Here is a 14,375-nt window from a genome sequence, read left to right as displayed (position 1 = left end):
AGCTTTCTAAAGCCCAAGTCACTCCCCTTGCAGTGCTGGACACAGAGATGCACATCACTGTGCGTACTGCTGCCGGGGTCTGGGCTGAGCAGTAAAGGGAGAGGAGCGAGGCACATAGAGGAGAGCTGACGGTGCCTTGCCATGGTAGGTATATTCTCTGGGCCCTCCAGAATGGAAGGAGGAGCTGTCTTCACCCAGCTCCAAAGATCTCCTTCCACTGATGTGAGCTCAAAGGGAGGAAGGGGATGAGTAAGACTGTGGGTCCTTGGGCACGATGCTGAAGTTGGCCCCAGCGATGTGCCCCAGGAAGTGCCAGCTTGTGCTTGCCACGCTGTTCTCCCTCTCCGCTCTTGGTGTTTAAGGGCTTGGGGCCACCAAGAGTGTGACGGGGGTGGGCCATCGGGGAGGCAAGGGAGCGCTCCCCCGACTTGACTCTCACCATGAGTCCAACCACGGTTCTTTCCCCCCCCTCTTTAAATATGTACCTTTATCAGTGCTATTACTATTACTGTTCATTTGTTCTACCGTGCCAAAGATGAACCGAAGCGGCTTTGCCCACTAACCTTTCATTCACTCTAATTTGTGTCTTTGTTGTCGTTGGTCTGTTTAGGTGGATACCCTTCGCCATGTTATCAGCCAGACAGGAGGATACAGTGACGGACTCGCAGCAAGTCAGATGTATAGTCCGCAGGGCATCAGTGTAAGAAAAAAAAAATAGGCTTGGGTTCTTGTTTTATTTTTTTCCCTCCCTTTCATTTTTGTTCTCTCACTACCAATTATTTCAAAGCCATAGGGCTCAGAATGCCACTTAGTAGGACTTGTCTTTGCTTTTACGGTCACCTAGTTTATTGCTTCTGTATCGGTCACGCCAACGGCAGAGCTTTGCCCACGAAAAAAGTGGCGACTGGGCAGGCTCTGTGCAGGCAGCTGGCGTCTAGGACTGTCAGAGCCGATCAGCGTTCGCGTGGCACCTGCGGCCACATGCGTTCGGCTGAGAGGAACTGCTAAACAGGTGACACCTCGCGTAACCGCGGTGGGGAATGTCACCACGAGCACCCTAACCCAGAGATGGCTCCACGCCGATGAGGCTGATGGCAGCATCCTGCAGCGGCCACCTAAAAATAACCCAACCCTGGCCAGCATCTGAAGCCGGGCTGGGTGGGTGGGAGGGGGCTGAAAGCACAGCGATGATGGGGTTGACGGCGGTAATGGTCATAAATAGAAGGAAAAGGGGAAAAAAAACAAGCGCAACCCAAGAAAACCTCGCCCAACCGAACTGGGGGAGGATGTGAGGGGGAGGGAGGGCTTTGGAGCATCTTCTCCTTGTTCTTGGGTGCGCTGGCGGGTTCTGACTAGCATGAAAATTCGTAGCGACAAGCTGTGTCGTACAGGGTGAAATCGATCAGACACACACAAGGAGAACCGAGTGTAGATTCGGGACAGCAATCCAACTTCATTTCTCAGATCAATCGTCCACCATCTCAGCGGCGGTGACAGCAAGCTGGGAGAAGAGGGCAGCCTGGAAAAGGAGGCTGTGCTCCTGGAGTGGGTGGTGGTGGTGGTGGTGGTGGCCAGGCTGGCGAGGGGAGGAGGATGGCTGTGGCCTGTGGTCAGCGTGCACCATAATCCCGTTGGGTGATGAGGAGGATGAAGGTTGAGGTGGGGCAGTCTTGGGCTGTGCAGGGAAGTGGTGGGTGCCATGTTGTGTTTTGCTGCCTATGTTGCTGACTGGAAGACTGAGAGAGTATTGTCTTTGGGGGGAGGGGGTCAGGCCCAACCTTGGTTTTGGGCTTGGGCCAGTGGCAGCATGGGCTGCTCCAGCAAAATGCCGCCTGCAGCGAGGCGGCCAAGGGATGCCCAGGGAGCTCCAGCTCTGCCAGCCAGCGTCTGTGGCTTCCTGTCAGTTTGAAACAAAGGCGCTGAGATGGAGACGTGATACATGAGGAGGCATTAAAAGAGCTTCCTCACAGCCTCCAGCCCTTCCCTGCCTCTGCCTTTCATTCAGGGACGGGAGAACATGGCCTCAGCTGCCAACCACGGGGCACCTCGCCCTGCCACATCTCCCTGTGAGTCCCTTCACCCTCCAAGGAGACCACTCTCCAAGGAGTCTTTGCCATTTGGCACCTTGCATCTGACCAACTTGGGGCCCTTGGTGTCTGAAAGACCGCCACCGACATGGGGAGACCCCGGGGGTGGAGGAGGAAGGGGCTGCCGAATGGGGGCTGCTCTCCCCGCCCCACCGGGTGCCGGGGCTTAGCAGGCAGCTTGACGTCACGAGGCAGAGCCAGGGAGGATTTGTGAAGTAATGTAATTGAACATGTGCAGATAATTATGTCTCATTACATAAGCCCGTTGCAAAAACGGTGCTTGGAAATGCCACATGAAAGAGCCTATCGTTCCGCATTAATTTCTCTGTGCGCTGAATTTATTCCCTTTCTGGCTTTTTAATACTTGAAGAGTAAATGAATCGGAGGCTGATCATGATAAGAGATGATACTTTTGTATAAATTAAAATACCCCCAAGGAAAGAGGCTGAGCTGATTATGGTTGCAGTTGGCTTGGAAAATAACAGTGGGCTGGGTTAAGCCAAAATTTGGGGGGAGGGTTGCTGATGGGGATTACAAGGCAGGGAGGGGGACAAGAGGAGAGGGGAGAAGAAAGGAGGAGTGCAAACTTGTAAGCCAAATAGGACATCAGTGGATGGACTGGTATTTCTGGCAGCCAGTGGTGGTCATAATGGGAGCAGCACTGGGAGTTGATGAGCTGATGGCAGCAGCTTCCCAAATAGTGACCCAAGATGAGTGGCATGCGGTGTTGGATGGTTTCTAGGAGGGCAGGAACCCAAAGTTGCTTAAAAAGGTCAGACTTATGAAGGATGAGGGTCAGAGACAGGCACAGGCAGGGAGGCAAGTGGGTAAGCAATCCACCCAGTTCGGGGGAGACTCTTTATCTAGCTAGTTTGTATCCCCAATAGTATCTGGAGCCAGTCTAGAAGAGATTAGAAGGTTTAGGAAGCACTTCTGGGTTGCCGTTCTTTCCCCAGACCCTTTGCTTGCGATATCATGTCTTCTCTTCCATGCAGATCCCAAAGCGTTTGGCAGCCCCCAGCTGAGTGATCTGCCACCCCTGCAGCCTGGCTGCCTTCTGGGATGTGCTGGGTCCCATAGGTGCTGGTGTTGGTCCATATAGGCAGGGGCTGTCTCATAGCCAGAGCAGTGGGCACGTTTTCCCTGCCTCTCCTCAACCCCTTTAATGGTGCAGAAATGAAGCGGGATGCAGAGGAAAGCTGCCAGCAACGCAGAGAGCTGCAATCCCTGCCTAACCCGAGCATCCCTGGGAGCTGCTGGAAGGAGATGAGCCGAAACCGAGTCAAGAGCCCTGTCACAAAGATCTCTGCACAGGGCTGAGGTTAACTCATCCCTGGAGCCCGTCAGGTCTGGGAAGGCAGCAGCAGGTTGCCCGGCTCCACCGCTGTAAAGCTTGGCAGGGGAGACAATGCACAGGGCTCGCCTTCCTTGGTGGAAGATGAATTTTTAAACGCGTGCACGTCGTGACAGCTGAGGACAGAAATACACCCAGAGCCCAATTTCCTCCGTGGTTCTTCTGTGAGCCTGTCTTGCTGGTTGCAGCTGCTCAGCGGCTGACAGCCCGCCCGGCACTGTCTGTGCATCGTTAGCAGGATGATCAGCCATGTCCCTGCCACTGGATCTCTGTGACCTGCAGCGATAGCTGAGGCAGAGCGAAAACAGCCGACCTCACATCTAGGTGGAGATCGTGTTGGGCATCCCCACAAGGTCTCTTTTGGCCTTGGTGGGTTAGGACTCAAGTTCTCATTGACCACATCTAGAAGGAGGATGTCCCTGTGTGTGTCCTCCTTGCCATGTGCACAGGCAGCTGTGTACTTGCTCCCATGGATCTGCCTGTAAACACTCTGTTAATGCAGGCTGGGTTGCTGCAACGACTCTGATCAGTTTGCTAATTAATTAATGGTTTATAGTCCTCTTAAAGAAAAGCCCTGTCAGAAATTTCTTTTTGGACACCTGGCTCCTCCTTTCCTTCTGCCCTTTATGCCCTCCATCCCTAACCCTCTAATGAAGAAAACAGAGCAGGCTAGTTTATAAATCATTGCAAAGTCTAACACAGGAGGCTATTTTTAAAATTGGTCAGTGTGGAGGAGTTTTGATTTAAAAATGCTGTTCTGCCTATTTACACAGCAATGTTTGTCATTGTGATGGTGGTGCCCCATTGCACAGTGGTTGTACATCCACGCCTGCCAGCTGGGAGTGAGGACTTTCAGTGGCCCTGCTGGCTGTAGGAGGTGAGACCTCCTTGTTCATGTGAGGCAGGCTGCCCGGGGGCACATCCAACCTGCCCTTGGGCACCATCAGGGATGGGGGCACCCACAGCTCTGGGCAACTCTCTGCCAGCACCTCTCCACTCTCTGCAGGCTCTTTGAAGCCTGTTCCCCTCTGTCAGACACGGTGTCTGGTTTGCTGGGAGGTTGAACTGACTTCCTGGCCCATTGCTAGTGGGACAAGGATTTGGCCACGTACAGTGGGATGTGGTGACAGGCTTCGTGCAAAGCTGCAAGCTCCTTGAAGAACTGGCAGAAAATCAGCCCCATGCAGGAGGCCGGGCTGGGAGCCAGCCTGATTTGCTGGAGGAAAAATGCTGTGAGACCTGCAGAAACCAGCCCCAAACTCAGTTACTTCAGCAATCCATCACCCTGGCTCTACGCTTGGACAACCACCAAGACCACGGCAGTGCTCTGGCATCAGAAGGTGACATTTGAAGAGACATCCTGGAGACTATTGCTGCATGTCTGGCTGTGTCCCCCCTGCAGAAGTCAGAGCTGTGTGCAGGGCTCCTCACAAGGCCCCTCTTGTCCACCACTTGGGCTGTAGTTTGGGGCTACTCTTGCTGGGGGAATGTGAGACTGTGATGTGTGGGGTATCTTCAAGGCCAAACCCGTTGGAGCAGAGGTCAGCATCTGCCCAGCAGCATCTCTTCTTCCCACTACGTGGGATTGAGGTGACAGTCATGGCACAGAACCACCTTTTCTGCCAGAAGTGAAGGTTGGCTCCCAATCTTGAGGCCAGAAGGGCTGCCCAGCATTTTGGGGGTACAGGGAGAGAGGGCAGCCATTGTCTGCAAGATGTTCTCCCCCTCGCTCCTCTCAGCCACGGCAAGCATGAAAAAGCCTCTAAAAATAGTGCAACACAATAGGGACCGAGCCCTGCTCCGAGCAGCCCCCACCGCCTCTCCCCCCTTCTGCTCACTGTAATGACCCTGCAAACACTAAATGGCATCTGAGTGCATTAAGCAGCAAACTCTCCGGTGACATAGCAATTACGGCTCTGAAATAGATTTGGTGCGTCACGGAAGATAAGGGTTTTGAAAGTTTCTGTTGTGATTATAGCTTGTAACTCCAACAAATAACAGGCTTCGTAATAAGAGGCTGCCAGCGCCGCTATTGTGGCTCTCTCTCACTGATGGCACGTAAATTGCTATTAATGTCCTAAGTGTACTTGAATATGCCAGTCTCTGGGCGGCGGAGTTGGCTCCGTGTCTCTCTCTCCGCGGCCTGTCATTTTGGGGCTGATAATCTACGGTAATTGCTGCCTCTTGCAGTGGACCAAGACGTGGAGAAGGGTGGGTGCTGCGTCCTGGGAAGCAGGATGTGCAGTGGGGCCGCAGTGGGTGCATGTGGGGTTGTGGGTGAGGCCGTATGTCTCCCAGACATCCCTGTGTCCCCCTCCCATGAGGTCCCATGTGGGACTGTTGGGCCCAGAGATGGATGTCCTAGAGCAGGAGGCGTAGGGATGGCCAGAGCAGGCAGAGCAGACTGAGCACATCCAAAGCGGGATGGCTGCTGCTGCTGGCTCAGCACAGGCAGGAGTCGGGGTGGATTAATTAGCCGAGCACTGAATCAATGTCAGAGTGAGCAGGGGAGGTGGGGGCAACATCTGCTCCTCTCCAAAGGGGTCGGCAGCCAGAGAAAAGCAGCTTCCGTGAGCTATCGTGCATGGCAGCCGGGGGCCAGCTCTGCCCTGCGGAGATCTGGGTCTTTAGGTGGGAAAGCACCCATTGGCTGTGGGAGGAAAACATTGCCTGCCTTTGCTGTATGACCTCTTGGATGAGGAGGATGCTCAGCTGCACCTCTGGGTGGGCTGCTCTGCTGCCATCTGTGGTAGGACAGCACTGCAGGACATTGGGGCAGTGTCAGGATCGGTGTATATGGTGCAAGTGGGAGCTCCAGGATGGATGTGCAGCACACTGAGCCTGAGGAAGCTGGGGAGTGTGGACAAGTTGCACTCATAGGTCCCTCGTGTGCTGGTGTGCAGCACTTATTCTGCATTTTCCTAGCGCTTGGGTCCAGGTGGAGTTCCAGAAAGGGGTTTCAAGTTCAAAAAACAAGCTTGTATGGTTGTTTGCTATTTTCCTCTTCTATTGGGAAGCATACTATTGTAGTGTGAAAAACAGACAGAGTTCGGGGTTTCTGCAGAAACCCATACTTATTTTAAAGAGCAGAATTTCTGTGAAGGCTTGAAATTATCAAATCCCACCATTTTTTCATCAGTGCTATCCTGAGCTGTTCTTGTACTTTGGGTGTCCAATGGGATGGGTGTCCAATGGGATGGGGTGACAGAGCAGGGGATTCTTGCCCTCCATCCCTAACACCACTCCATTATGCAAATGGAGACCTGGGCTGGGCAGAGACATTGCAGTGGGGCTCTGTCCTGCTATGACTGACGGCTGCCCATCTCTATCCCTGCAGGCTAATGGAGGTTGGCAAGACGCTACTACCCCATCGTCGGTGACCTCCCCCACAGAAGGCCCTGGCAGCGTTCACTCTGATACCTCCAACTGATCTCCCAGCAAATTGCATCCCTGGCTGATCCAGCCCCGGCGGGGCGGGAGGGGAGGGGGCCTCTCCTAACACCGCAGCAGTCAGACTGGAGGTGAAACCAATCAGCACACACAAGAAGACTCCTTCTCTTCTCTTCTCTTCGTCGGGATGCTTTTTTCAGCCAATCTGGACACTTCTTTATACTCTCTTCCCTTTCTTTTCTGGGTAGAAGCCGCTCTCCCCCCCCCTTGCCGCCGCCACAACACCTCCCTTCCCCTACCTCCCCACTGAAGGGTATTTTGACAGCTAGAAGGATTTTAAGGAGGAAAAGCAAAAAACAACCACCGCCACACCAACCGAACCAAAAGCAGTGCATGGCCTCGCACTGAGCCAAAACCATACCTCGGTCGGGTCTCGCTCCTTCTCCATCAAGCAGCCTCGCTCACCCTGTTCCTCTCTCGCTACCTCTCCGTAGGAAATGGTCTCGGCAGCCCTCTGCCCTGCTGCACCCTCACCTCGGCTGCTCTGGACACTGAGTGCACCCATGCTGTGCCCCAGGAGCCATCCCCGTGCACTGTGGGCTGGAGGGCAGGTGGTGCAACCCTGCTGTATGTATGTAGGAGCTGGAGCCGGGGGCTCCCCACTGCTTAATGGAGGTACCAACCAACCCACTGCCAGCCCCCAGACAGCACTGCTTGTTCTTCTCCCAGCCCTGCTCTTCCGCAGCTCCCAAATGCGTTGGTGCTGAGAGGTGGAACCCTGCCAGCATCCCTTGTGGCCACCGTTCTGCAGTGCTGGTGGGGAGGGCAAGAAGCAGAGGCAGGTGGGTCACTGCTGGTAACCAAAGTGCTGAGCATGGCCACGGTGCTTTATGTGATCAAGTAATGATGGATGGAACGCGAGCAGTTTTCTCACTTAAGGAGGCCAGCAGCAGATAGTTCTGCAGAGAGCATTGCACGGTGTTAGCTCGTGCTTCCCCCTGCAGGTCCACCGGCTGCAGAGGGAAAGGAGAATGTGGGTTTCATGGTGAAAGGGTTGGTGGCCCCCTCTGCATCCCCAAACTGTTGCCTGGTGCATGGGACCCCACAGGCTAGACGCACTCTGGGTGCCTTTGGAAGTGGGTCATACAGTGGCTTTGCTTGAGGGTGAAGCTCTGCAAGGTGAGTGGACATCCCTTTGGGGTTTGTCCTTCTGCCGTAGCTTGGAGTTACTCTGAGAAGTGGCATCTAAAGCCTTGGGAGATATTGTGGGGTCTTCTGCCCAGCATTTCCCATCTGCTTTAGGAACAGCTGGTGATGGGTGGAAATAGAACTTCGTCCTGCTGCAACGGGATTCTGGGCAGCAGGAGGGAATTGCAGTGACACCCACTGCCTCTTATCATGGGTGATGGGCAGCAATTTGTTTGGTCGGCAGCGTGGGGCACCTGGCAACAAACCTTAAGGCCTCCCAACCTCAGCTCACCGTCCACGGCTCGCACTCTGTCCACACCAGCATTGGCTCCTTTAAGCTGAAAATCTGGCTGATGCAGAGCAAACATTTCACGTTAAAGCTCTGCCAGAAACATTTCCACCCCTCTGCTGGGTGGCCCACAGCCTGGTGCCAGCAGTTCGCGGTGCCTCAGGGGTGGCCGTGGGGACGTGGCTTTCCATAGGGGCTCCCGAGTGTGCAGTCGGTGACCGCCAGATCAACGAAATGTCCATTCCCTGGTCGCTTCTGATCGACGGGATGAGCCTCCCACTGCTAACAAAAGGGAGCGAATGCCCCAAATCCTGAAAGGTTCAGCCCAAAGGAGAGACTCCGCGCCGCCTCAGTCGGAGAGGGCCGGGCTGCAGGCAGCACATACAGCACCCGAGGCGAAGGGCTGCCTCTGCCACGCTTCGCTTCAGGGCACGAAATGCAGAGGGCCAGGAGCGAGTTGGTCCCACGCAAGGACAGCCCCGAGGACGGCACCGCGCTCACTCCTCCACGGTACTTTGCACCCTCAGGTTCGTCCCTCTGGGTCGCGTTGTCGGTCACACTCCTTATGTCTGTGCTTTTTTTAAAATGGTTTTATCCCCTCTCCGCCCATCCCTCTACCCAAAAAAGTGTTGTGGTTATTTTCTTTTAATTATTTTTAATTTTTTTTTTCTTTTCTCTGCCCAGAAAAAAAAAAAAAAAAACAAAAAACAAAAAACCTGACTTCGATACCAAAAAAGAAAAACCCCCACAAAAAAAAACAAAAAACAAAACGAAACAAACAAACAAAAACCACACACACACAAAAATCCAACAAACAAAACACTGCAGAAACTCGGAAAAAAAAAATAAAAACGAAAAAAAAAAAAAACCCCACGGGAAAAAAAATAAACAACAAAACTCGACGATTCTTTCAGCTTTATTAACATTTTCCATTGTTTCTTGCGATTTGTGTCTCGTTCTTTGTAGTATTGATGATAACGAACATTTGATAATGAATGTTCTTGTATATTCAGATAAAGGAAAAAAAAAAAAAAAAAAAAAAAAAAACCAGAACCAAAAACGCAGTCTGAATTTAATAGTGTTTATAATAAAAGAATAAAAAATGGCCCTTTTAGCACGCAAAGTGGAGCAGGGGAAGGTCCATCCCTGCTCTTCCTGTGGCAACAAGCGCTTCATTCCTGTATAGTTTATAACATCAGACTACCTACATTCATCTTCTTTTGTTTTGTTTTGTTTTGTTTGTTTTTCCCTTTTTTTTTCTTTTTTTTTTCTTTTTTTTTCTTTTTATTTTTTTAGTTTTCTCGCATTTGTGAATTAGTTCCAGAATGCTAGAAAAGTGTAGAGTTGTGCACACTCATTTCTTATTACACAATGTTTAAAAAAGTGACAGTAATTCATTTTGTAAAACTTTAAAGGAAAAAAAAAAAAAAGATGGTTGGAATAGTGAGCATAAATAGGTACATTCTAATACTTTATGTTTCTTAACGTTGAGACCCAGAAATTCCTTTTTTTAAAAAGAATTTTGTTTTTTTTTTTTCCTTTGGCGTTATCTGGGGGGGGTGGGGGGGGTCTTTGATGATGACTTTCTTTTGACCTGTCTGAGATGATGGCCTTGCAGCTTTCCCCTCCTTTTGGCTTCAGAGCTGGGATCCAAATGATGTGAGAAGCGCTGGAGGTGGTTTGGGGAGGGGTGTGCGGGGAGGGGTCCTTCTCTTCTCCATGGGTTCTCCACCTGTTTGGCCACCCAAGAGCTTTTGGCAACCGCTTTGGGGTTTGGGGAGTAGATGCCCCAATGGGAAGTGAGGACACAGCTCTGAGCCTGCAGTTCCGATGCCTTAGGGTGATGTGCAGTGTTGAGCTGTACAGAAGGGATAGGAAGCCATGAATTCTCCCCCAGGCTTGAACTGTGGGCTTCAGTGCCCTTATTCTCTGCCCTACATCCTTCCCTCGCCGTCACTCCATGCATCTACTCCAGAGCCAATCTTGGAGGCACCGGTTGACCCAACTTGACCCAAGATTAAGGGATGGGAAGCAATGGAGGTGCCAACCCCCATGGCCTCCATCCACCTTGAGTGTTGGGTGAGGATGGATCTTACAGGCGTCACCAAGCCGCAGGGCCCTGGGAAGGAGCAAGGGATGAGGGAGGGGATGCAGCCAAAGCACCCTCATCAGTCTCCCATCATTGCATGGCTGCAGATGGGGCTCATGGAGAAGAAATCTCTTCTTCAAAGATGGTTTTCCCCACTCGGCCCCCCCAAAACACCTGAGCTTCTCACATCACTGAACAGTTTAGGTTTCGGGGTGTTCTTTTTACTCCCGAGGTTTCCTGGAGTCCTTCTGTTTTCATACACCTTTATTATTATTATTATTATTATTATTCAGATGATGTAAATCAGATGTTGCCTGGGGGGTTGGTTTTGTTGGTTTGCTTTTTTTGTTCTCCTCGCAGAGCCCTTTCTTCCCTTGTAAAGACGATGCCGTTGTTCTGAGTTGCTTTTTCTTTTCTCTTTTTTTTTCCCCCATCTTTTTTTTTTTTTTTTTTTTTTTTTCCCCCTCTTTTCTTAATGGATTCCAAATATTAAAGGAAAAAAAAAAAAAAAAAAAAAGACTCTGTTCCGACCTGGTTTTGAAACTTTAAGCTTTTCTGCTTCTGTAAAGAAAAAGGCCTCTGTCTTTCTGATCCCAATTGAGACTTTTATGTTCTATGACGATACTAACAAGGTGTAGGTTTTACAGTTTCCTGATTTGTACTGGTAATGCATATTCCAAATAAATAGTTTCTTTTGTTGCAAAAAAAAAAAAAAAAAAAAAAAAAAAAAAAAAAAATCTTTAAACCAATCCTGGTGTATTTTTTGGGAGTGAAAAGTAGGAGCTGGAGGGAAGAGATTTGGGTGCCCAGAGTGAGGTACAGCCCCATCCTCATGCCTGCTGAGGACAGCTCTGACCCAGGGCAGGTCAGAGTGCCTGCACTGGTGCTGATGGCTGAGGGGGGGCTCAGTGTGACCCCCAGGGGCTGTGATTTCCCAGTGCCAGGCGTTCCGGAGCAGGGCTGGTGGGATTTGGGAAGCAGGATGTGGGATGCAGGATGTGGGACGCAGGATAAGATATGGGACACGGGATGCAGGATGCAGTGCAGGATGGGATGCGAGCTGCAGGATGTGGGATGCAGGATTTGCAGTATGGGATGCAGGATGGATGCACTGCGAGGGATATGGGCTGTGGGCCGCGGGATGCAGGGTGTGCAACGTGCGATACAGGATGCAGGATGTCAGCCAAAATCCCTACCAGCACAAGGATGCCCGAGCTCTCCTGGCGTCGCTGCCCGCGCTCCCCTGTGGGTTTCTTGTCAATGATTATTCAATCTCCGGCCTGACCTTTCTCTTCTAAATAACACAGCAATATCAGTGCAGGCCAGCCTCCAGCTCCGGCTGCAAATTAACTGTATCGCTGGCTGCAGCAGCCCCTCGGCACCGGTGCTGCAAAACCACCCCAGGCATTATTTCCCTACAACGGTGCTCTCCTAATACCAGTTTAAATATCATCTTGCTCCCAGCTGTTTCCTTCTAATAACTGCTCATCCCGGCTCCCAGCGCAGAAATGCCAGGTCTCAGTGGGCTCCACCGAGGAAATGGCCCTAAAAAGCCTGGGATGGGGGTGGCACACATGCTGGTGAATGTCCCCATCCTCATCCCAGCCATCTCCTGGCGCAGGGCAAGGTGCAGCAGTCCCGGTTATCCATAACCCCTCCAAAATATCCGAGTGGTTGGGAGGCATTAAAGTTATAGTTGGCCGTAAAGCCCGTGTCTGTTTGCTGGAGAATTTAATATATTGCGGGAAGTTTCGCCTATAAAAGGTGATTGTTATGTTTTCTCCAGTTCACAGGGAGTCTGTAACTTACAGCCTCCATCAACGGGAGTGGGTCTCTCCTGCCAGCCCATCACTCTTTGGGGTAATTCTGCTTTGTAGGGAAATATTTCATGGGAGCTGCAGGCAGAGCCCCGTGTGAGCAGGGGACAGTGGTGGCACAATGGGGATGGGGCATAGGGATGGCACTGCCCTCCTTAGGGGACACGAAGGCTGGGACAAACAGAGCAACCCAACCTGCAGGGAGATCCACTGGGAATGTGTGCTATACCCGTTAATTATTGCTAATGAGATTGAGCTTTAATGGCTTTAGAGGGACACAGGAGTGGGATAATAAAGCGTCAGAGCTGATACAGGGGTGAGATGGAGGAGGAGGGGTGGGAGGAAGGAGCCCGATGGGCACAAGGATGACAAATGATGGTCCACACACCTTGTCCTGGGCATTGGAAGTTATCTCCATGTTCTGAGGTCCCCACGGGCCCCTGAAATGTTCCATCTCCACAAAGTCAACCCTATTCACAAGCACCCTGGCAAGGGCAGGGAGCCCAGAGGTGCTTGCAGATCCCAGCTAATTAAAAATGCAAATGAGAGCCAGAGCTCTCGCCTTGCAGAGGTGCAAATTTTGCAGGCTGGCTGCGCTCCTCTTGCACAGGAAGGTTTGGGGTGGTCCGTCCTCTGCCTCGACCTCCAGCACAGGCAAAGGAAGAGGGGATAGAAAAACCACACCCCTATCACCATGGGCAGAGTCACCGTCAGGGCAGGAGCTGTTTTCAGCACAGAGGGAGTAGAAGGGCTACTCTGGCCCCTGCCACATCACAGTGCTGCAAAACCTTTCCCCCCACCCATAAAAAGCCCCCCCGAGCTGGCACAACTGGGGGCTGTCACCACGTGATGCCCGTGGATGTGAATCACAAATGACATTTCATTAACGGCTCAGATAAAGCTGCTTCCCTCTTTCCTGCAATGCCCAAAAGCTTTTGCACAAATGCTTTTCAAATCCCAGTGCAACAAAATGGAGCTGGAGGGGCTGTGGGTCTCTGCTGGGGGCAGGACTCACCCTCCAGTCTGCCTGGCTTTGGGACAGGGCAACAATGGAAGCAGTACTACCAAGCCATATCAAATGCTTGGCCATCTGTCCCAAGCTGATGACCCTTGTCACTGTTGCCTGTCTCTGCTGAGAGCATGGGGACACCAAGCTACAGTAATGGTCCCAGTGCTACCAAGCTCCCACTGGGGACTGTCCCAAGGAAGAATACCTCTCAGGTAAGTGGTGGAGTCGCCATCCCTGGAGGCATTCAAGAACAATAAAGAAGTGGCACTGAGGGACACAGGGGGGAACAGGCTGATGGTTGGACTAGATGACCTTAGTGATCTTTCCAACCTTAATGATTTGACGATTCTTGGGGACAGAATCCCTAGCCAGTGGGATGCCCCAACCCCACAGGCAACAGGGGCAGGAGAATGTGGACAGAAGGTACTCAAACGCTGTTGGGCAAGATATGAGCTCCCTAGCCAAGCACTATGGTGAGCATAGAATTACAGAGTAATTCAGGTTGGAAAAAACCACTGAGAGCACCAGATCCAACCACGGACCATCTTGCCCAACTCAGTACACCCATGGGCAATATATAGGTTTAAAGCTTGAGCTCCACATCTCCACACAATGCAGTGTGTGGCCACGGATGGCCTTGCCCCCAGAGATGGGCGCACAGCTGAGCTCCGTTCAGGTCCTGCCCCAGCCAGCTGGGACCTTGGACAACAGTCAGAGTGCTTGTGCCCCTTGGGTCCCCACGGCACCCCAAGCATCCCAGGGGTGGGCTCTGCACAGCCACCGGTGTGGCTTTATGTTGCCCAGCACGGGGGCCTCTGTCAGGGCAAGCGCTGCCTTCCCTGCGACCAGCGTTGACGTTATTCGGCTGGACAGAGGGATGTCTATGTGAATCATTTTCAATGCTATTCCATATTCATAACGGGCTAAATATAGGGGAGCAAAGTGGGACCTGGCGGGCAAAAAGCCCTCCCCGTGGTCAGCGCGGATGACTTCTCTGCCAAGACGAGATGCCAGAGCCAGCCCCGCCGTCCCCATGGGCACCGTGAGGCAAAGTCCCATTGCTGGCAGCACTGGGATGCGGAGCAGGTTTGGGGCCCCACTCCTGAGGCCACCTCCCAGGAATGTCTCAGCTGGCCTACTCATTGCAATGGG

At 52.2% G+C, this 14,375-nt stretch overlaps 1 protein-coding gene across 2 annotated transcripts in view; it reads left to right on the top strand.

The window, feature by feature from the left end:
• Nucleotides 1–6,871, top strand: part of PBX1 (PBX homeobox 1) — a gene marked incomplete at its 3' end in the record, with an annotated part of 105,267 nt that extends 98,396 nt beyond the window's left edge. The window contains exons 8-9 of one of the 2 annotated variants that reach the window (XM_079535990.1): nt 611–700; nt 6,779–6,871. In XM_079535990.1, coding sequence (XP_079392116.1) covers nt 611–700; nt 6,779–6,871 — 183 coding nt within the window. Of the gene's footprint in view, nt 1–610; nt 701–6,778 lie in introns of those variants that run through there. The other variant, XM_079535991.1, reaches the window with a different exon arrangement.
• Nucleotides 6,872–14,375: the final 7,504 nt, after the last annotated feature.

Source organism: Tetrao urogallus (genome assembly GCF_951394365.1).
Source record: "Tetrao urogallus genome assembly, chromosome: 5".
Taxonomy (NCBI): Eukaryota; Metazoa; Chordata; class Aves; order Galliformes; family Phasianidae; genus Tetrao; species Tetrao urogallus.
This window is presented reverse-complemented; position numbering and strand designations above follow the sequence as displayed.